The sequence below is a fragment of the Lissotriton helveticus genome, chromosome 8 (assembly GCF_964261635.1).
Source record: "Lissotriton helveticus chromosome 8, aLisHel1.1, whole genome shotgun sequence".
NCBI classification, from domain to species: Eukaryota; Metazoa; Chordata; class Amphibia; order Caudata; family Salamandridae; genus Lissotriton; species Lissotriton helveticus.
In genome coordinates this window covers 1,692,001,568-1,692,025,040 of record NC_136069.1, presented here as the reverse complement: position 1 = coordinate 1,692,025,040, position 23,473 = coordinate 1,692,001,568, and the positions used below count along the sequence as shown (strand labels likewise).

The following is a 23,473-nucleotide window of genomic DNA, read 5'->3' as shown; positions in this document are numbered from 1 at the left end:
GAACAATATATTCTGCAGTTCATTTTACACAATATATCTCTGCCCAATAGATTCACTGGACTACTGTTACAAACCACAAATCTGTGTTTGTCTTTGAAATTTCCAATTTCAACTGGTACTGGATCAGTCAAATCAGTCCTGATTTGTTGATTGCTTACTCCGACAACTTGGATGGTATCCCCAGAGAGAGGTAGGTTTTCAATTTCCACTGATCTAACAGTAGAACGGGTAGCACCAGTGTCCACTAGAAAAGTGATGTCTACATCATTAACTTTCCCATTCACAAATGGACCAGACTGGTCAACCTCAAGAGTGGCTCCAACAACACACTCTTCCTCCTCTCTCGGGCACCGTCAGTAATAATCATCAGAATCACTCTCCTGCCCTTCTGTTAACAAAAATTGTTGTGCTGCATTTTGCATTTGCACTCTTTGCCTTTGCGGTTTTATCACCTGTTCATCTCCTTGAAATCCTACACCTGAATTATATTTCTGAGTTCCCCCACAATTTGGAAACGGTGCTTGTGGCAATTGATTCTGCCGGTTATTATTCACCTGATTCACCTGTTGCTGCAGCTGTCGCTGAAGATTTAATTCGTTTAAACTCTGCTGCATCTGTAGCTGTTGCTGCAGGTCAACATCATTCTGCATCTGTGGATTTAACAATGGACTTTTTAAATTCCTAGGCGGTTTCTTACACTCGTCTCTCCAGTGTCCAATCTCGCCACAATTAAAACAAGGTAATCTTTGTTTCATCTCTTCAATCTTTGGGTTAATTTTCCTAACAAAATTATTACCTTTAAACTTCCCTTGCCCTTGATTTGAATTTGCAGTTTGAATAAAATTTGTATTTTTATTACCAAGACTGGCAATCTGTTGCTCAGCCACCTTTACCTGAGCCCACATGGCTTTCTCCTTGAGTTTCTTTTGTCTCACCTCTAGCTCATCGCTGCAGTATTTTGCCTTTCTCAAGATGTCATCAACAGAAAGTGCTTGCCATCCGACAATGCTATTCCTGATCATATCTGCAATTTCTGGTTTTAAACCATAAACAAATCTGTAAACGAAATGACTCATATCTTTCTCGTCTAATTTTTCATAGCCACTGTATTGTTTAAAAATCAACAGCAACCTTTCGTAAAACGAATGAACTGATTCTTTGGTTTCCTGATTTGTTCTCTCAATTTTAACCCAATCAACCTCTTGTGGTGGAATTTTGTTTTTCAACCAGTAAATCACTTTTTCATAAAAATCCATTACAAGAGGATTTGGAGCACCTGTTTCTTTAACCCGATCGGGTTCCGTTTTTGGCCAACTTATGGATATTTTACATTCTGTCCAAAGATCTGATGGGACAACTATGTCAAAGAATCCATCCAGATCAATCCACAGAACTTTTGAGACTTTGATGAACCTGTCCACCTGCCTATACCACTCCACTGGCTTTTCCCTCAATTTCGGAAAATCATTTGTGAACAGCAGTATGTCCTGTCTTGACCATGGGACATGAACATATCCTCCACCTGCGATCTCTCTCATTGGAAATTGTTTTGACAATTTTTCCAATTTCTCATCTTCCTTCTTTTTAGTCCATTTCACTCTCCACTTATTCAATTCTCCCAGTTTTTTAATGTAAACAATCAGGTCTTTTATATGCATTATTCTTCCCATTGAGTTCAAACTCTCAATGTCACTTTCTGAAAAGTCTAATCTGTAATGTTTTGCAAAATTCTTTTGTTTGCTCACATCAATTTCAAGTTCAGCTGCCAGTTCTTCCAACTGGTCATATTTATTTTTTGTTTTCCATTGCATACTCTTGCAAATGAACAGTAGTTCATCATCTCGATAATAATTTAAACTGTCAGGACCAATCGTACCAATTATTAATTCCTCAATATTTGCTTTTAATTTTCCAACATCAAGTTTAGGTTTGGTCACCCTGACTTCAGGACTCTCTGCATCAGATTCTGCACCCATCGGTGTTTTTGGAGATAAATCCTCATTAAAAGTTAAATCTGGCATTCTCGATCTTGAAGAGTTTATTTCAGATATATCTGAGTAAAATTTTTCAGCAACCTTCTGGATTTCTGCATTTAAAGGAACAGTTAACCCTGTCTTATTAGCTTCTCTTTGTTCAAAAACAGGCTGAACAGGACCAATCGTTACTGGAACTGTCACAGCTTCCATGCTTTTTGTTATTTGTCGAATTAATTCTTCCTTTGATCGTAAATACTCAGAGGAATCAACAGCCTCAACGTTTCTTGTTTCTCTCACATAATTTTTTGGAGCTTCCCTTGCTCTCGGAGTTGCTGAAAAATGTCTACCCTCATTACGGACATTCTCAAATTCTGGTCTTCTTGGAGTTTCAACAATTTCACAATTATTGGGATAAAGTTTAGGAGCTTCATTAATTGGAGGTGCACTTGGTGAAGTTTCTGTAGAAACCACCGGAGTAGACCATGACCTAGGAGGTCTCAAAGGCTGATTCCTTTTATCTGTAGTGTATATTTCCTCTAAGACTGCATCTTCAGATTCACTTTCTAAAGGAGCACTATTTCTCTTTTCAGTTCTTTTTCCACCAGGAGAACCTAAAACCATTTCTCTAATTACAAAAAGTCCCTCACTCATGTTTCCCTGTCTCCACATTCACATCCTGTCTTCATGTGTCTCTCTCTTCCAACTTGGAGGTTTAGAAGATCTTTTAATTCCACTTGCTTCCCTTTGTAATTGGTACATTTCATCCTCCCACTCAACTAAAGCCTCGAATTGAGTTGGTCTCGGCTTGGGTTTAAGAGCATTCATTTTCTCTCGCAAATTTCTCAAAATCTTTACATTAAATGAACCATCATCAGGCCATGTCAAAAAACCGTCGTCCTTTGTGTAGTGTTTCCAGCTATCGAACCACAGAACAGTATGATAACCATATTCACCTTCCATATACGCTGCAGGTGTTTTGTACTTATGAAGTAATTTACCACCTCGCGTTTCAATTTTCTTGTCAGGCGAAATAAAAATTTTAAATTTCTGAAACAACGTTGGCTTTTTCTCAACGTGTTTAAAATGATAACTCATTTTTAAGAGTTAAATTCAATTAACAAATTTGTTCGAAAAATATTTCCGGGATGTTCCGCAAAAGCAACCAATCCGTGCGCGAAACACACCAACAAACCAATAAGAGTTGAGCTACGTCACTTCTCTTACTCCACCAATAAAAATGGAGATTTTCTGAAGAACCAATCAGCTTACAGTTCGACAGAGGCTCAAGAACCAATCAGAGCACAGCTTGTGACGTATGTCACCCAATCCCAGCGCGGCTCTGTGACGTTCACAGCAGCTGCGGTTTCTCGCTTCTCACTCCTTGCGCTTACCCCTCCTTCACAAATTCTTTTCACAGCGCCATTTTGAGAATGTTTTCTCTGTTAAAATTAATTTTTAACAATGACAATAAGGACTCATCTGTCTATTTCTCTAATTAGGATAGTTTACACACATTCTAGTATTCACGCTTCGGAATAGTCAGCGCTATTCTCATTAAGAATATTTTCCAATTGCCAGTAGAGCAACTCTTACTCTACCCTTCTAACAAGTAAAATATGGACTCATTTCCCTCTGAACGCACAACTAAGTGACTGTCCGAAAGTTCCACTTGAACATACCTTACAAAACAATCATGCACTTTCACACTGAAAAATCCCTAAATTCAAACACACATGAAATCCGTACAGGACTCTCACCTGTTTATAGAAATCATGCACCGTTAGCAAAATAACGACGTTATCCGTACAGGACTCTCACCTGTTTATAGATATAAAACATGTACCCCTACAGGACTCTCACCTGTTTATAGATAATCATGCACCGACGTTACCCTACCCTTCACTCAAGCTCGAATATAACTAATACTCTTATCACAGTGAGTTTTACAACAGGCACTTTGTCCCTATTCTCATGCTGCTCAAATTTCTTAGAAAATCCTCACTATACAAGATTCACACCTAGCCCTAAAACTGTGTTGCACGACCACAACACTGTGTTGCACGGCGACAACACGTGATACACGGCGATATCACTTGTGATACACGGCGATATCACAAACAGATCAGATGTCTTGCATGACTACCTTCTCATCACACAATCTGTACCGGTACATACATATAGCACGAAAAACGAACTTAACATGTGTTAAACATCGATCCTATTTCTATACCATAACACCTTAGCAACCACTATATCACCTTGGTTACCCTTAGCAACCATCAATTTCTGCTACCAGAAGAATTGATCCAGCGGCCTATAGGAAATATATCACAAACAACGTTACCTAACTCTATAACCTACTTCATAATACACCACTCTAACTCATGGACCCATTAACCAAATATGACATATTTTGGCCTACTGAATCAGGTGGTCAAATTAAACCTATATACACCTTATATACTAATTATATACATCTATATACATCCGCGGTAAATGATGACAACATATGAACAAACCTAACTATTTAAATGACCACCATGGCGATGACATCTAGCTAATAGTAACCTGCGCTTCTGAATAACCAAGACCAGCTTGAGTTCAAAAGTAAGATTTTATTAACTAATTGTAGATAATTCAAAATATAGTTTCATAAATGTAATTTTATTAGCATTTAAGCAAATATGAATGAAAAGTATCATGAGAAAATATAGTTTAAGCAAGAAAATATAAGTTTAGCATTTCTAAAACCTAAGTCTCTAACTGAGCTAAAATAAATGGAAATAAAGTAAAGTTCTTTGAGGATTCTTACGTGCTTCACGCAATGTCCAACAGCACGACACCCTCATCGGAAAGTCAGAAAGCAGCAGCCAGCCCATCCCTAGGGGCATGGACTTTTTATACCTTTCTATGCTAGCTAATCTAAGTAAAAGAAATTTTTCTGCAAACAACGATGTCCGATTGGTCCAAGAGTGACAAGTGACATGTCACCCACATTTCAAAACTTCCATTAGGTCATATTCTTTAGGACCTTTGTCTTTCCTGTACGTGTTCCAAAACTTCCTTAGTTTGCAACAATTTTTAGGCAACTGTTCTCACTGACTCCATTCCACTTCCGCGGATGCCAAATAATCAAAATTGTTCTTTTCTACCGGTTTCTGACCTTGGCCACGTCCGACAGAATGATGACAACACATCAGCTTTTGTTCAGTGAATGCGACTTTGACTAACACTTTTTTTCAAAATGGACATCTCGTGCTCCTTGCAGAAGTAAAATTCATCTTTTAGCAAACTCGAGCAAACTAGGCCCAAAAGCAGGCAACTTATTTTTCTAGTATAAAACAAACACAAGAAAAGTATTAATGTAAGAATTGTCATTTATTCTGTATCCACCCTTCATTTACTAATTGATTAACCCACCCAATTAGTCTAATGTTACCTAGCACCAAGCAACATATAAGCAGCATTTCATATCTACCAGTCTTCATGAATCCATGAAACCTTATGTGCACCTAGAATAGTAGAAATGACATCACATAGACAAGGAAAGCAAAATAAGCACATGCCACTTTTAAATTTGCTGCAGTTAATAATGACAAAACGAAAATGACAAAATTAATTTATTATTTTGCACGAACAAAAGATGCAACATTTACGCACGTTTATGAGCACACATGTTACCAACCCCATGTAATGAGTTTAATCTAGGTTGTATTAGCAAAACATATCACAAATCATTAATTTTATTATTTATGTTATGGAAATGTGACTTCACGAGTTCAAACAGATTTCTGTTTTCTATCTCGCTCCATCAGGTCCCACGCTGCAACTCTGGGCAATAGCTTGCTTAATCTCCACAATGGCCCCTACAATACTGGGATGCCTGGTTTCACCTTGGAGGTGCCCAGGAGAGGCATCTCACATGGAGAGCCAGGAAGGGTTCCACAGCGTTATACAGCGCCGGGATACCCCGTTGGGGCAGCTGTGCGCTTTACAAAATACACTACATTTACATTTACATTTACATGTACTCCTGACTCCATGAGGTCCAAGCTGACAGAAGAGGACTCAACCATGCAGATGACCTGGCTTGTGAAAGACTAGATGCCCATGGCCTGCCCCAAAGAACTGGAGTTACCAGAAATAACTCTTCCAGAAGTTTAACAAAAGTGGCCTTTAGTCATTTTTTATACCTCAAAAAGATTGAAGCAAAGGGGAAAAGGCATGAGCAGGAAGGTCATACCCATTGCAAGCAAGAATACTAGGTTTATCACACTCAGAGTACCATGTGGAGCCCTGCCCACCTACAGCCATCAATATGACACTGTTGAAGGTTTTCACAAAACAAAAAAAAGGGAGTAAATATGTGAAACTGCAGCAAAAGTATGTGTAATTATTTGTAATTCAACAAAATGCAAATCCATAATTGAGCACTAAATGTTAGCGCACAATGCATTACACCATTAATTATTGATGCAAGGACACATCTTGTACTAAAAACGTGCAAAAAAGCAAAAGAACTGCAATAACTGTCTCATCCTTCATGTTATTCCTATACATTTGTAGTGATATTTTACCACGAATAGTGTGCAATTATGCAAAGTGGCATAATGGTCACGAAATGACACAAATTACATGGCGTAATTTACATTTCACTCTGACCTAGTAAATTATTGGACTGGGGCGAAGCATCAAATCTATCTCATCCTTGTAGTAAAAAATCCAACTTTTCCTGCTCTGACGTTTTTGTACAGAATTCAATGGCTACAGTGGAAGTTTGATGATGATGATGCATCTGACTTCAAGGGAACCTCCCTGGCTACAGCCTTGCACCTTGCACTGCTGGAGAAGTTTGACTTCCAAAGAAAAGACTAAAGGGGATGTTATGATTTAGCAAGAAGGTTACCTTGTCCCTGAAACTGCTCTATTTACAGCTGGATAAACAGCTCAACTAACTCACAATGCCTTCAAAGGGGTCGCTGTGGCGATATCTCATCTGAATGTATAGAGATCTCAGTCAGGCTAAATATGCCCTCATCCAAGCATACGTGTCCCTTGACACAGTGGAATCGAGTACCGCCTTCCAAGCGCTAAGAAATCCCTTCAGTCTCAAAAGATAAAACATTTGACATGGACAACTTGCTTGGTGTATTCAACGTCTGCTATAACACTTTTTGCCTGAAGTCATGCCTAGGTCTGGGTCAATCACAAACTGTTGTTCTTCAATAGTGTTGAAATTAACTTGCATTTCTCTGAGGAATTGTCTAATTTTTGTGCAGCTGTTACCATAAAACAAAGGTTCTCTAGAGAATAGGCTTTGACCTAACCAGAGTTTATTTAATAATTGGTCAGGGGCTCACTTCCAAATTAATAATCCTATTTCTGACACCAACCCTCCATTATGACTGGGTATTACTCTCTCCATAAACTCAGTAATGAAGTGAAACTTTCTATGTTGCTCTGTCATTCCTTACACGAGTGGCAAAGAACCTTTGACTTTATTTTTTGCTCCCTGCAATTTGTCCATGGAGAGGCAATGACACAACTGTTTTCAATTCTCTCTTACATGGCCATTACAGAGAGGTCCTTGTTTCCTGCAATCTCATGTGGATGGTCTTGGAGTTTCAGTTGCATTTGGCACCAGAATTGTTGTATATGTTTCTACAAGAGGATTTCAGGAAATGTGGCTCTATCTCCTTGACCAGGATTACACATTCTTCTTTGGTGAAGTGTGGTATCTTTCTGGCTCTGCCATCTCTGGTTCTGATGGCTTTTTTTGAACCACTCACACTCAGGTGATTGCTGTGGAATTAATCTTGCTAATGTCATCCTCTGAGGATTTGTACAATCTGATGACCTCCTTTCCATTGGCTCTCTGCTGGGAGGCAAAGGACAATGTTGTGTGAGAAGCCACTCAAACTGATGTGTGGGTGTTCTAGCTGATGAGACCATCCGACAGGCTTTGCCTCTTGGAGGTCCAAGTTCTTTTCATGAATCTAATAAATTTAGAAAGCAAACACAAGGAGATGATGGAGGGAGTACTGAAACTTTTCAGACACTCACCCCCAGTCACAGATCTGGGTTGAATCCATCATCATTCTTTAGCTCACTTTGCACCCTCACTTCAAACCCAGCTATATGCAAATCAGTCTTGACCCTTTGCCTCATGGGAACAGTCCAGCTGAACTGCCAAGCCAGGTTTTTCCTGAACCAGAAACAAGCACCCTGGGACCGGTTTCTGGGTAACACCCTTCATCAGCCAGGCTAGCTTGAATCCAGTGGCAAATTGAGCAAGGGGCCCACATCCGGGCATACCCTGCCAACTTAGGGTGAACAAATTAAACACAAGGAGATGATGGACGGAGTGCTGAAACTTTTCAGGCACTCACCCCCAGTCACAGATCAGTGCTCCATCCATCATCTCCCTGTGTTCACTTTTCTCTAATAAATTTAGAACCATTGGTAATAGTGCTCCAATGTTTGGTAGCTTTAATTTGTGCCAATACCTGTATTACGTGGGGGGTGGATGGGCACACTTCAGGTATATAGTCCAAAAGGCATTTGTGTGGGTGGTTTCTGTTCCACCTTCTCTTGTAAGCATGCTTTTATGCTGTGGTAAAAAGAGGCAAACATTTACATTGGCGTTTTATCTATTGTCTTGGACACTGTTACTGGGTATCCCTTAAATAGGGCTCATATGATTAGATAAAAGCTGGCATATTTATAGTAGTCTGCAAATATCAACTGAGATGCACATTTCATACTGCATAATGTCGAATAATGTTGACAGCACAATCTTATTAAAATACTAGTTTATGATGACATATGCATTAATATTTTGTCTTTGACAGATAAGTCATGCTTCTGTGCTCTCGACTCTCAGTGATAAGCTTCAGTTCCCATCCTTTCTACGCACTGTTCCCAATTACTCATTCCAGAACATTGCCATTGCCAGACTGATTGGCCACTTCCAGTGGACTTGGGTGGGCATGATAGTTTCCACTGATGAGGTAGGCCTGCAGGGAGGACAGGGGATACGGAAAGCCATTGAGGACAAAGGAGGTTGTGTGGCTTTCGTAGAACAAATTAACCTTCGATTCTCCAAGGAGAAGATCCTCCAACTTGTTGAAATGATCAAAGGACATTCAGTGAAGGTGATCATAGTTCACAGCCCTGATGTCCATGTCAAGGAATTTCTGCAAATACTTTATGAACAGAATATAACCAGCAAAGTCTGGGTCTTCACTGCAGCCTTTACACTGGGACCAGGGCTCCTGCTGGAAAATCAGGCCTGGAAAATATTGAATGGATCCCTGGGACTTGCACCGTACACGGAGCGTATGCAGGATTTTGAAGAGTTTTTGTCTCATCTTCATCATTCTAGGTACCCAAATGATATATTCATGAAACACTTCTGGGAGAAAGCATTCCACTGCACATTTCAGGAGAACAACTGGACTGACACTGATGCTTCCGAAGAGATAAAAGGAAGACCAGGTGCTTGTTCAGGGGTGGAGACACTGAAGCAAGTGACTCATTTTTTGTTTGAGCTAAACGACCTGAGCTACAGTTACCACAGTTATGTAGCAGCTTATGCCTTTGCTCACGCTCTGGATGAACTGATATCCTGCAGGCCAAGCCGAGGACCCTTCATCCGTGTATCGTGTGCAGACGCCAAGGATATCCAACCATGGCAGGTAACAGGAAGCAAGATTTAGTTATTTTGTAAGATGAATGATTAAGACCTACACAGGGCAGACTACTCATTCTCCATTCCTTCTTACAGCATAACAAACCTGTCTAACACCACAACTAGCATGTTTGCAGCTAGCTCTTAGTCCACAACCACTACACAAAACAAAATCCAATGCCCTACTCTCTGCACCCAGCCACGGCCCGTGTAGGGAGTGCCACCGGGTGGTGATGTGGGGTGGGGGAGGGTCAGGGTGGGGGGTTGTAAAATGCAGGAAACGGACGGTGATGTGGGGCTGGGGAGGGGCAGGGTGGGGGGGTTGTAAAATACGGGAAACCGACGATTTCCGGTAAGTACCGGAAAAAAACGCATTTTGTTGCGCGCGCTGCATCGCCAAATGTGATGCAGTGCGTGCAACCAAATTTGTTTTATTCATTTTTTTCAGTACTTACCTGAAATCGTCTGTTTCCCGCATTTTACAACCCCCCCACCATGCCCCTCACCCGCCCCACGTCACCACCCGGTGGCACGCCCTTCACGGGCGGTGGCTGTCTGCACCTACACTACAATGCAAACTATCCCTACTTCTGCCAAATTAACTGTTTTGTCCAGCATTACCATCTGAAAGAATATATATAATAACATCAACCAATCAATCCTATATGACCCCTTCTCCTACAACAAAAGCCCCTACTTTTTGTTCAGGATCCTGTCTTGCTTGTCTACCCTCTTTCTACACTCCCTTCCTTCTAGCTTCTACCGTAGGTGCTCTAAGCCCACAGATTTTCGAACACACTAACACTTAGGGCATCATTAGGATGGTGGTAAAAGGGACCACCCGCCATAAGGACTGGGTCCCGTGGGAGCAATTGGGATGCGCCCGCCACAGTGGCAGGAGCATTCTGCATTCCTGGCATTGTGGCGGGCGTTACACTCAGCACCACCGGCCACAATGCCAGGAAGGCATGTCGTGCACTTCCATGCACAACAAGGCAGGCACTGCGCAGTGCCTGCCATGTTGTGCATGGAACTGCTGGGGGGTACCATAGGTACCCTCCATGTGCACCCCACACCCCCAGAGTACGTGGGGGACCACAACGGTCCCCTGCAGTCAATTCCCGCAGCCTTTCCGTGGCGGCAATGCTGCCAGGGAAAGGCACATTTCTGCACCTATGTTAATAAGGCTGGCTTTTACTAACACATTTAGCAAGCTCATTTTCTTTTTCTGAAATCTAGTATGAATGTTGTTTAATCCACTTACCCTCTCTACCCATCTGACTTTTGTTAGTAAACTCTGTGCAACCGATGGACTTCTTAAGCAAACCAAAGTGCATCATAAATACCTTTACTCCACACTCTTGTTAGTAAAACTCTGCTACATTCTCTGCCGTCAACCACTCGAGGTTATCACCAATTCTCACAGCCTGGTTATCAAGGTTAGGACACCAAAATGCTTCATTTCAGATCTCGATGATCACTCATTCCTGATCTCCTGCTGTGCCTACTCTTCATGTTTGACATCTCTGCATTTTGGTGTCTCCCAGAGCTCGGGCTGGGACCTCCTCTCCTTCTCTAACACTTCTCAAGGAGAAACACAATCCTCCATCAGGTTGTTAGTCATGTGTATGCTGAAGATGTGCAAACCTCATGTGGACTCACCTCACCACTGCTCACCAAACTAAGGGGCATATTATCAAGAAACGGCGTTAAAATTATCGCCGATTTAGGGGCAGGAAACTGCCGCTAAAGCGGCGATAATGGAATTGATAATATGCCCTTGTGCATTCGAATAGAAGCTGAGGTTCCGGTGTGAACCTGGGCATCTATAGGCTTTGACACAACATCTGACAGCCATCAGTTCTCCAATGCCCAGTTTTAATATAACCAATAGTATATATTTGCTGGAGTCATCAACTGCTGAAACCTTTTCTTCTTTGATTGACTTTCCTCTCGACAATTTGTCATTTTTCCACTTTCAACACAAGTATTTAAATTCCTTAATTATGACCAAAGCCCAGTATTGTATCAGCTACCACCGTCTGTGCTTTATGGCTAAGTTCTATATTAACAACCAATATTGAGCTCGCTGGCATTTTGCAACAGTCTAGTTATAGTACTGACCATTCACTCACACCAACAAAAATACACAATAGTATAAATTATTCCACATGTCTGGCCTGTCCGTCATCACTCTACAGTGGTCCAAAGCAGTGTATTTGAAAAAATGGGTGTTGCAAACTTCTGACCCTAGCCTAATAACTAGGGGTAAGCAAAGCAGTGAAGTTTTTTCATGGATGGCATGTGTATTGTCACATGAACTACAAGTTTTATGGGAGCTTAACAAGACAGGTGTCTATGTACAAAAACTCATTACATAGCTGTACCAAGTTCTGTGTAACCTGTTACTGCTATGTTTGGTCTTGAATGTTATTTGCACAGTGAATGTGGTTGCAGCACACACTGGCTTCAGAGTTCCAGAGCGACATGTATGCTCAACCCAACTCTCTACAAGAGAAAGCTAGATTGATAATTGAAAATCTTGTGAATGTAGGATAGCCAGAAATCTGGGATCTGCACTAGATAACACTCATGTAATACTCAACTGACTTACTCCTTCTAAAGGAAGCTAAGCCCCCAACTGCACCTCTGGAGCTTAAATTCTATCAGCTGCTAAACCCTCACCTTTTAAAAGATCTTCCCTGCTTTGTCCATTCTGCCACACTTAAAAAAGGCCTTTTACCCCCAAAACCCTTCAGTGGAAATCTCACACTGAGTCCTGCTCCATCCACATGATACCCGTATCCTCTTTCTAATGTAAATCTGCTCTCCCAGTTGTGTGAATATGCATTTCTCTGTATGTTTATGTGTAATGTTTTGATATATTCTATGAGGCTGTGTCAATATTGTTTTTAAGTCTGCCAAACATCAAACTATGTATCTTTGAAGGAACTGCACCCCAATATTTGCCATTCTAAAGTCACTATTCAGTAATCTTCCAAATAAGGTTTGGGTACTTATGCAAGAGAAATAGTTCATGGCAATTTGGTCATATTCTTCTAAAAGATAGGATCTAGGAGACAGATTTCAGGTGAACAGATTGAAGAGTACTTTTGCGTAAACAACACTGGCGGGTATGAATAAATCGTTTCTGGGCTAGGCTTTGAAGAAGGCAAATCTGTATGCTAGTATTAGGAAGGCAGAGCATCATCATAAGGACAATGGTTCTCTTTCATCACTACAAAAAAATACTGTAGTGAGGTGACAATATAGCCTTATATCCCTTCGTAGATGGGCTATACCAGCTATTAAAGGCACTCTCCAGCGTTAAAGGCCCGAGCCCAAGGCGAGCGCCTTTAACAAGGGAGAGGGACTTTAATAGCCGGTATAGCCCATCTACGAAGGGCTATAAGGCTATTAGAATATTCCACTAGAGGGTAGAATGTTCTAACAAAAAATACAAACCCTTTTGGGAGCGTGAGGGGATTGTAATCCCCTCAGGCTCCCTGAAGCCTTTGTTCACAGCCAGAGCTGTGAACAAAGAAACATTGGAATGTTGGAGCTCCAGGCTTATACCAGCCATTATAAGCCCGGAGTACTCCATTGTTTTCAATGGAGCTCCCAACATTCCAATGTTCTAGTACAATATATTGTTCTTGAAGCACTCTGAATGAGTGTTACTATAGCCTTATAGCCCACCGTAGAGGGCTATACCGGCTATTGAAGGCCCTCTCCAGCGTTAAAGGCTCGAGCCGAAGGCTGGAGAGTATGGGTTAACCCATACTCTCATTCGATCCTAATGCAGCTCCTTGGCTCTAAATCAGTGGATTTCGACAGCGGTTGAATCTGCGCCCCCAGCCAAACCTGCTAGATCTTCTGTGCTCTCCCCCTCTGCCCCTTCGTTTTTGGATTCACTTAGTTGTAAACGACTGGAACGGCAGTGGGGGGTAAATTACGGTGAGGGGGCAAGACCACCTATAGAAATGTATTGAAGGAGTTGCACGGCCTGATAAGGGTAGCTAGAAGGGATTACCTAGGTAGCCGCATTTACAAGGCTGACAACTCTACCAAGGAAATGTTCAGAGTGGTCAACTCCTTTCTTAAACCTAGAGCAGCAGAGATAGATGTACAACCTTCCCTCTCCCTGTGCGGAAGTATCTCTTTCTTCTTCGATAATAAAATTAAGGAAGTGTATGAGACATTCTCTGCTACACTGGAGACAGAGAAATCTGACAGCAGAGAGCCGGCACTTAAAGGCTATACCCCTATTTCCCAGCAGGATGCGCTGGCAGAAATTTTGAGATGTAAATCAGGGGCACCCGATGATCCCTACCCCCCAAACATTGGAAAGTGATGGCACACTCTATAAAGCACGTGCTGTCGCATATATGGAACTCTTCCCTTAGGTCGGGCACCTTCTCAGATATCTGGAAATATGCAACGCTACTCCCCCTGAGGAAAGAAACAAACAGAGATCTAGGGGATTTAAACAATTACAGACCTATCTTCCGGCTGCCAGCATCAGCAAAGACGCTTGAAAAAATAATGCAGCATCCACTAACCAACTTTATTGAGAGTAAGGGCATGTTACACGATACTCAGTTGGTAAGCAAGGCGGTGGATTCAGGGGCATCTGCAATGTTGGTGCTTCTGGATCTATCAGCGGCATTTGACACCATCGACCACACCTGACAAGTAGACTGCAGGAGATGGGCATTGGGGGTACGGAATTGGCCTGGATGAACCCCTACCTTAAAGATCGCTCACTGAAGGCTGCGCTGCAACCCTTTGTGTCTAAGCCGAAACAGCTCTGGTGCGGAGTCCCCCAGGGGTTAGTGCTGAGCCCACTCCTGTTCAATCCGAACCTGGCGTCTCTGTTCTCCTTGATAGCCAACTGGGGGGTAAAAGCCTTTTCACTTTTAAAGAGCAGACCAAGGTCTCCTTTAAGAGTTTCAAGAGTGCTTGAGAGATATAGCTTTGTGGATGAACAACAACAAACTTAAGCTCAACGCAGGAAAGACAGAGGTGATGTTCTTCGCGTCAGATCTCTGGTGGCCACCAGAAATGGGTCCTCCCCTCTCCCCTGCAGACTGTATAAAAAACCTGGGTGTGAAATGGGAGGCTGATGTCTCATTCTCGGCACAGATACGGCAAGTGACAGCTACTTGTTTCTGTAAACTAAGAAATCTGAAGAAATGTCTGCATTTGCTGCCTGAGGAGTGCCGAAAAATCACAGCCCATGCCTTAGTGACATCCAGGCTGGAGTATGCGAACTGCCTTTATTTGGGCCTGCCAAAATACCTAATTAAACATCTCCAAGTGGTGCAAAATGCGGCTGCGAGACTGATCAGGCCCTTTCCGCGAGCATGTCTCTCCACATTTAAAAGAGCTCCATTGGTTACCAGTGGCTAAAATAATCGAATTTAAGGCCCTGTCACTCGCATTCTGAGCCACACATAGTGACTGTCCTAGCTACCTTAAACACAGACTACGCAGTTATAAACAGACCAGATCCTTAAGGTCCAATTCTCAAATATCTACTCTGCACGCCTCGTTGGAAGAAGGCTCGAATGGGGGGGAAGATCCTTCACGGTGGGAGCAGCAAATTTGCCGAACTCCTTGCCCAGCGATCTTCGCAACATAGAAACAGAGCCCCTTTTAGGAAAAGGGTTAAGACCTCGCTCTTTATGGCAGAATAATGGTCTGTGGTCGTGGCTTTCTGGCTTCCCATCTATGCACTACCGACCCCTTAGCGCCGGGACACCTCTGTTTGAGGTAGCTTTCGAGCTTTACAAGTATCCGTATTCTTATTATTAGTATTATTAAGCGCATCACAGAAAACAATTTCTGTCAGCAAAAACATATCTAATAAGAAGGTTGCAGGTTCCTATCTCTGGGGAAATGGAGAATGTCCTTTTACAGAAGATCTCATTAAAAAGTACAATAATGTGCTCAATATTTTCATAAAATTCCTTTTCCTCTGGGTAAGTTCTAAAAGGAGGTTGCGCTTCTAAGAAATGTATAGCTTGGAGTTACATGGTTTCCGGACCCACATGAACTAGGTAAATTAGCAAGCATATTAAAGTTAATGGATGCACCAAACTACTGTAAAACAACATACATATTTGATTAGAATGCATTGATATAATATTGGTTATATGCATATTCATTAATACTGTAATGCATAAGAGTAAATAAGCATGACACAAACAGGACTTAGAGCAGAATTATGGACAGCATATTTCTTTCTTTTACACATTCTTGGTCAGATCATTTCAATTTCCACTATGTTTGATTATCACCTGGGTAAAGTTATGAATGATGCTCTGCTCTTCCTCTCCAGGTCCTGCACTATTTGAAAAACCTGCACTTCACAACTCCCACTGGGAAGGACATTTTCTTTGATGCACATGGAGATGCCCCCGCGGCTTATGACATCCTAAATGTGCAGATATCCCTGGATGAGACGTTCCAGCTAATAAAAGTGGGCAGGTTAGACTCAACAGCACAAGAAGGTGAAGACTTCAGTGTCAATAATAGTGCCATCCTGTGGAGTGATGGATCTTATCAGGTGCGGGGAGTGCTCCTTGTGCAGAATGATAAGATTTCATGAGCCCCACAGCATAAAATCCCTTCATATATATTTACTTTCCTTGCTGTGGCATATGGACTATGAAGAACTTATTTTATACCCACATCATCATTCCCACTGAATACAATAGTTACACAGTACATAACTTTACTAAACTGTGATAAGTAAGTATTTCTCTTCGTCTAAATTGTACTCTAGCACACACATGATTTAGGAAATGATTTGAGAGACAACACCACAGTTTCAAAGGAACAGAAGTAGAAAACACAGAGTAGCATTGATAGCAATAGAAAAGGGGAAAATACAATCTGGAAACTTGATCCGTAACAATTTTCCTAAATTAGATACTTCCTGTAGTGCAGGATCCACACACTGTCCTAGTGATGCTGATGGAGGCATCAATTCTGAATGAGCTCTTACAAGTGCAGAACTAGAACCTCATAATGGTTGCATGATCACCTCCACAATCATTTCTAAAAATTTTTAGAATATTGAAATGATTATACCTCTATTGAAGACAATGGAGTGGGTCTAGGCCATTAATGATTGGCATAGGCCATCTGTTACAACATTCCAATGTTTGTCTTTCTGTGTCTCATTTTTAATTTAGAGCAACATACCCAAGCAGATGGAATGCTCTAATAGCCTTATAACTGTTCTACGTGGGCTATACAAGTTGTTGAAGCTCCTCACTCCAATCATAGCTCAGGTTCAGGGTGATTAACAGCTGGTAAAGCACTTGGCAGTAGGCTATAAGCCTATGTTACGCTGTCTGAACTCCATACCATCACTGGTAGTTCTGCACAGCAGATGGGATAAATAGAACAAATGTTACCATTTGTTAATTCTGGAAGGATAGCTAAACTTTTTAATGTAAAGTAAGATATCCATCACTGTGCGCGGCGTGTGATAGAGCACCCCTCTATGTCAATCTGTTGCTCCCCGAGCGGAGGAATGTGCAGAGTGTGGCTTCAAATCATCAGGGCTCCCCTTACTGTGACAATGGATCTCCCACTGTTTCCAGACTAGCCGGGGAGGCCTGTATGCACAGCTGTGGTCATGTTCAAATCGGAGCCTTAGAGCAATCAGAGCACATTTTAGGTGGTTGTCTCAGATGCCAAGAACCAGACAGTAGATGCGTCCGGATCGCGACCTTTCCCTCGGTGAGATCCAGTTTTGATGAGTCTTCTTACTCTGAATATGCAATGGAAGTCTGGTCTGAGGTATGGAGCCAAGGATAGGAGCATCTGTCCGGTCCTCACCCTGATCACACCCTCCAGTATGTCTCCTTTCTATGTCACGTATTCACAGAAAAAAAAGAGCAACATGGAGGGAAAAACAAAAAATCTGGGTGAGAAGAAATGCTAATTCCAATACACGTAATCTGTGTCTGTTTACTTGCTGCTATGAGTAGTCAACCCTTATTTTTTTTGCATAGCACTCATTTCATGAGAGGTTGCTGCTGAGTTGGGGAGCAATATGCTCTGTCAATTTGCAGCCTCAGGTGCACCTCAGAGTGCTCAAACATTGTGGGGATCAAGGGGCATATTACCAAGGCAGGCGAAATGAAATTATCGCCGCTTTTGCGGTTTTTGGCCGCAAAGCGGCGATAATGTAATCGCCCTATTAGCAAGCTGTCGTTAACATCAGTTAGCAACAGCTTTTAGGTGATAGTGAGCGGTTTAGGGCCCACTTTGCATGTCAGCGATATTTATCGCTAATGACATGCAAAGTGGGCGTACCCAACCTGTTAGCGACTGAAAGCAGTCACTAACATCACTATCGCCTATTATCAACGCAGGCGTAGCGATTAAAAAATGTGAGCTAAGCCTGCTCAGACCACTTCTTAACCTGTATATCCAATGGGTGGTGGATGTTCAGGTTAAGATCCTATTGGTGTTAATGCCTGAACATAGCTTGATTCCCAGCGATATTCACGCATTTCGCCGCTGTCGCCGGATATTTTATCGCATTGGAGATAAACGTTGCTAATAGCACATTATCTCTGCGATAAAATCCGGTGATGCGCAGCGATAAAATTTTTTCCGCTAAGCGTATTTAGTGATAAATATCGCTAGTTGTTGATAATATGCCCCCAAGTCTCCTAAAACATCTCCAGGAAGTTTTTTTGTACACTTTAATGAAGCCCCAGAAGGTACACTTTGTTGTGCCTGGACCCATACTCTATATCTGCAATGTTCTCTTCATGTCTGTGTAGCATAACTGACACTGTTTCCATTGTTTATTTGTATTCCATTATCCTAGCATCTGCTTCTCCCCACTTATCAATGTCTTGCCTCTTGAGGGTAAGCGGAATGGACAGTTTTTTTAACCTTCTCAGTTATTTGATTATTACCTTTCAAAATCAGTTGTTTTAGCACCACATTGAAGATAGGGAATGGTGGTATGTTGCACTCTTGGGGTGCCCTTCTGCCTGTTGTTCGTGTGAGGGTATCATGGCCCATGGTTATGGTGTTACAGTTATTGAGAATCCCAGTCCCCCCTGGCATTCACAGTGAAGTCATCTCAGCTCATGCAGGAGCACCCTCTAGTCAATTTATGTTGTGTTATGTATATTTCATACCTCTGTGTATCGTCGTGGTTTATGCTATTGATTCCCTACTCCACAGAATCCAGTGATTGCTTTGGGTGGGCTAGACTCAAATCATCACATAGGCACTTTCATCCACAGTGCCCTGTGGTGCTCCCCAGGGGGCCCAGTAGGCCTGATCATCGCTGAGATTGGTAGGTTTGCCCCAGTTTAGGCTGCAAGCCTGGACAATGTTTTTCCACCCATCTTTGGATCACTGATGTGTGGTGTGTGGCAATAAAGACCCCTTTTCTCCTTGAGACCCGCCGGTGCTTGTGTCTTGTTTCCTCAAATCTGCCACCTCTGCATATAGCCAGGTTCTAAACTGGGATGGTGCAGTGAGCCAAAAAACGGTGATGGATCAAGCCCTGATCTGTTGACTGGGTAGGAGTGTTCTGATTAACTCAGATACTCTGTCCATCACCACCCCCTTTTTGAAATTATTTTGGCCACCATGAGTGTGGAAGGGTATGCTCAGACATGAGTCCCTTGCTCACTGCACCATCAGAATTCAAGCAAGCCGGGCCGAAGACGGCTGTAATGCCAGAAACCGGTCCCCGGAAGCTTGTTTCCTTTCCAGTGAAGAATTGGCTTGGTAGTTTGGTCTGCCCTGTTCCCATGATGCACTGGGCCAGGGACAGACTAATTTGCATATAGCCAGGTTCTAAACTGGGATGGTGCAGTGAGCTAAAAAACGGTGATGGATCAAGCCCTGATCTGTTGACTGGGTAGGAGTGTTCTGATTAACTCAGATACTCTGTCCATCACCACCCCCTTTTTGAAATTATTTTGGCCACCATGAGTGTGGAAGGGTATGCTCAGACATGAGTCCCTTGCTCACTGCACCATCAGGATTCAAGCAAGCCGGGCCGAAGACGGCTGTAATGCCAGAAACCGGTCCCCGGAAGCTTTTTTCCTTTCCAGTGAAGAATTGGCTTGGTAGTTTGGTCTGCCCTGTTCCCATGATGCACTGGGCCAGGGACAGACTAATTTGCATATAGCCAGGTTCTAAACTGGGATGGTGCAGTGAGCTAAAAAACGGTGATGGATCAAGCCCTGATCTGTTGACTGGGTAGGAGTGTTCTGATTAACTCAGATACTCTGTCCATCACCACCCCCTTTTTGAAATTATTTTGGCCACCATGAGTGTGGAAGGGTATGCTCAGACATGAGTCCCTTGCTCACTGCACCATCAGGATTCAAGCAAGCCGGGCCGAAGACGGCTGTAATGCCAGAAACCGGTCCCCGGAATCTTGTTTCCTTTCCAGTGAAGAATTGGCTTGGTAGTTTGGTCTGCCCTGTTCCCATGATGCACTGGGCCAGGGACAGACTAATTTGCATATAGCCAGGTTCTAAACTGGGATGGTGCAGTGAGCTAAAAAACGGTGATGGATCAAGCCCTGATCTGTTGACTGGGTAGGAGTGTTCTGATTAACTCAGATACTCTGTCCATCACCACCCCCTTTTTGAAATTATTTTGGCCACCATGAGTGTGGAAGGGTATGCTCAGACATGAGTCCCTTGCTCACTGCACCATCAGGATTCAAGCAAGCCGGGCCGAAGACGGCTGTAATGCCAGAAACCGGTCCCCGGAAGCTTGTTTCCTTTCCAGTGAAGAATTGGCTTGGTAGTTTGGTCTGCCCTGTTCCCATGATGCACTGGGCCAGGGACAGACTAATTTGCATATAGCCAGGTTCTAAACTGGGATGGTGCAGTGAGCTAAAAAACGGTGATGGATCAAGCCCTGATCTGTTGACTGGGTAGGAGTGTTCTGATTAACTCAGATACTCTATCCATCACCACCCCCTTTTTGAAATTATTTTGGCCACCATGAGTGTGGAAGGGTATGCTCAGACATGAGTCCCTTGCTCACTGCACCATCAGGATTCAAGCAAGCCGGGCCGAAGACGGCTGTAATGCCAGAAACCGGTCCCCGGAAGCTTGTTTCCTTTCCAGTGAAGAATTGGCTTGGTAGTTTGGTCTGCCCTGTTCCCATGATGCACTGGGCCAGGGACAGACTAATTTGCATATAGCCAGGTTCTAAACTGGGATGGTGCAGTGAGCTAAAAAACGGTGATGGATCAAGCCCTGATCTGTTGACAGGGTAGGAGTGTTCTGATTAACTCAGATACTCTGTCCATCACCACCCCCTTTTTGAAATTATTTTGGCCACCATGAGTGTGGAAGGGTATGCTCAGACATGAGTCCCTTGCTCACTGCACCATCAGGATTCAAGCAAGCCGGGCCGAAGACGGCTGTAATGCCAGAAACCGGTCCCCGGAAGCTTGTTTCCTTTCCAGTGAAGAATTGGCTTGGTAGTTTGGTCTGCCCTGTTCCCATGATGCACTGGGCCAGGGGCAGACTAATTTGCATATAGCCAGGTTCTAAACTGGGATGGTGCAGTGAGCTAAAAAACGGTGATGGATCAAGCCCTGATCTGTTGACTGGGTAGGAGTGTTCTGATTAACTCAGATACTCTGTCCATCACCACCCCCTTTTTGAAATTATTGAAAAGCAATCACAGAAGTGGTAGTCTGCTGATGGCTGCAATACCTAGTGGGTTGCAATTGGTGACCTACCTCATTAATGTTCATGAGGTAAGTCAAACTTCAAAGGGGCAGATTTATGATAACTGGCGCATCCCCAGGGATGCGCCAGTTATATTGCGCCGCTGCTCCGCCACCCATGGTGCACCGCATTTACAATGCGGCGCACCATGGGGCAAAAACGGCACAGATGCGTGACGCATCTGTGCTGTAAAGGTGGCGCATTGCTGGAGTTGCGTCGCAAGCGCGACACAGCTCCAGCAAGGCTCGGGGGTGCCCTATCTGACCAATGCTGCGTCAAGACCTACGCCTGCTTCAAGCAGGCGCAGGCTTTTGACGCAGCATTGGCCTGAAAGAGACTGAGTGAAATCTTATAGATTTCACTCAGCCACTTTTGCGAGGCGCACCTGCTCCGGAACGCGCACCCTGCGCCGGAACGCCCACAAGTGGCGCAGGGCTTTACAACGTGACGCATCTGCCTAGATGCGTCACGTTGTAAATGGGTCATAGGGATGCGCCACGTTTACGCCGCAGTTGCGTGACGCAAACGTGGCGCATTCCCAACATAAATCTGCCCCTAGGTATTTACCAACCAACCTATTGCTACCTAGGTCAGTTTGTAAATTAACACACTAGATTGTAAAAATACTAATCGCAAATTGCGACCATTATTTTGAGACCAGCTCTTGGTACATCTGGCCCTATGCTACCATCACTGCAGAACCTTCTTACAGTGTGTCCTCTCCGGTCCCCACTCCCTGTCGGCCATTGATTTAATTAATGCTCTTCTCTTCCACGTCCCACTCTCTAGGATGCTTCTGATCAATATTCTCACAGCCCCCTCCCCAGGTCCCATATTATGTCTGTGGCCCTTTCTTGCACTCAGTTCCACCTGTAGTTTCTCTATCACTCTATGATCCATTCTATTATTTTTCTGCCTGTTCCTCCTATAGGATATTTATTTTGTCTGCATCTGTTCACTATAATTAATTGAATATTCCCCCTTCAGGTCCCCCCGTCTGTCTGCAGTGACGCCTGTCCGCCTGGATTCAGAAAAGCCGCCAGGGAGGGGGAGCCTCCATGCTGTTTTGACTGCATTCCCTGTTCCCTTGGAGAAATTAGCAATGGCACAGGTGCATTGACCCCAGCTATTGTCTTGATTTAATGGTTCAGCAGATGCAAATGCTAATTACAAATACCAATAACTAATAGACTATTCTTTATTATCTCATAATGCTGTAAGCATATGATTTGGCAGCTCACTGTTTTTTCTAAAAATCGATACTTGTTGGTAATGATTTAATTACTTACTTGTAATTTTCAGTTCTCCATATTGCCTTTTTTCATGCGACTACTTACCATATTCATGAGGTGTATAACCTCTACCCAGGTACCATGTAACCTACCAGGACCAATTGAGCTGCAAAACAAAACACCCTAAGTCCCTCCCTTATGCTCCCCCCAGTAATCTAGCAATCAACAGGGTTGCATCCCACAACACTTTCTGTATATGCCAAGCAGAAAGGGAAATTCAGGTTGAGGAATGTGACCAGGCGGGAGGGTCATAAGTATTGTTACAAAAAAAAGGGTATTTGGAGTAAGGAAGATTACCTGTAATTGAATTATGACCTCCTCAACCCTTTTTCTCCCACCACTACTAACTATATAAGGATATATCAGAACAATGAATCAGAACCTGATTACTTGACACAAAAAAATTAGAAGCTCCCAAATTATGCAAATCAATCTTTTAATGCAAAAATAGGAGCACAAACATTAGGGCATATCAGCCACTAATACTCTAGAATCAAAATCCATTGAATCAACATTCCTAAAATCCAATTGATAGTGAGAAACAAAAGTAGAAGGTGTAGCCCAATTAGCAAGTTTACAATCATCCAACTTGAAAGCTCAGGAGGCAGCCATTCCCTGTGGACACCTACCCTGTATTTTAACTAGTAAAGTGGTGTCCTCTGAATCCTTATATAAAAGAAATAAGAGACTTAATCTATCTGCTTAAGCAATGGAAGACTTTTGAGCATACCAAAAAAATACCAAAATATACAAAAGATGTTCAAT

At 42.9% G+C, this 23,473-nt stretch overlaps 1 protein-coding gene across 1 annotated transcript in view; it reads left to right on the top strand.

Annotated features, from left to right (window-relative positions):
• The window catches only part of LOC144774108 (vomeronasal type-2 receptor 26-like), an 81,877-nt gene that overhangs the window by 34,917 nt on the left and 23,487 nt on the right, over window positions 1-23,473 (top strand). The window contains exons 4-6 of the mRNA XM_078659134.1: window positions 8,828-9,673; window positions 16,010-16,237; window positions 22,404-22,527. Coding sequence (XP_078515260.1) covers window positions 8,828-9,673; window positions 16,010-16,237; window positions 22,404-22,527 — 1,198 coding nt within the window. The remainder of the gene's footprint in view (window positions 1-8,827; window positions 9,674-16,009; window positions 16,238-22,403; window positions 22,528-23,473) is intronic.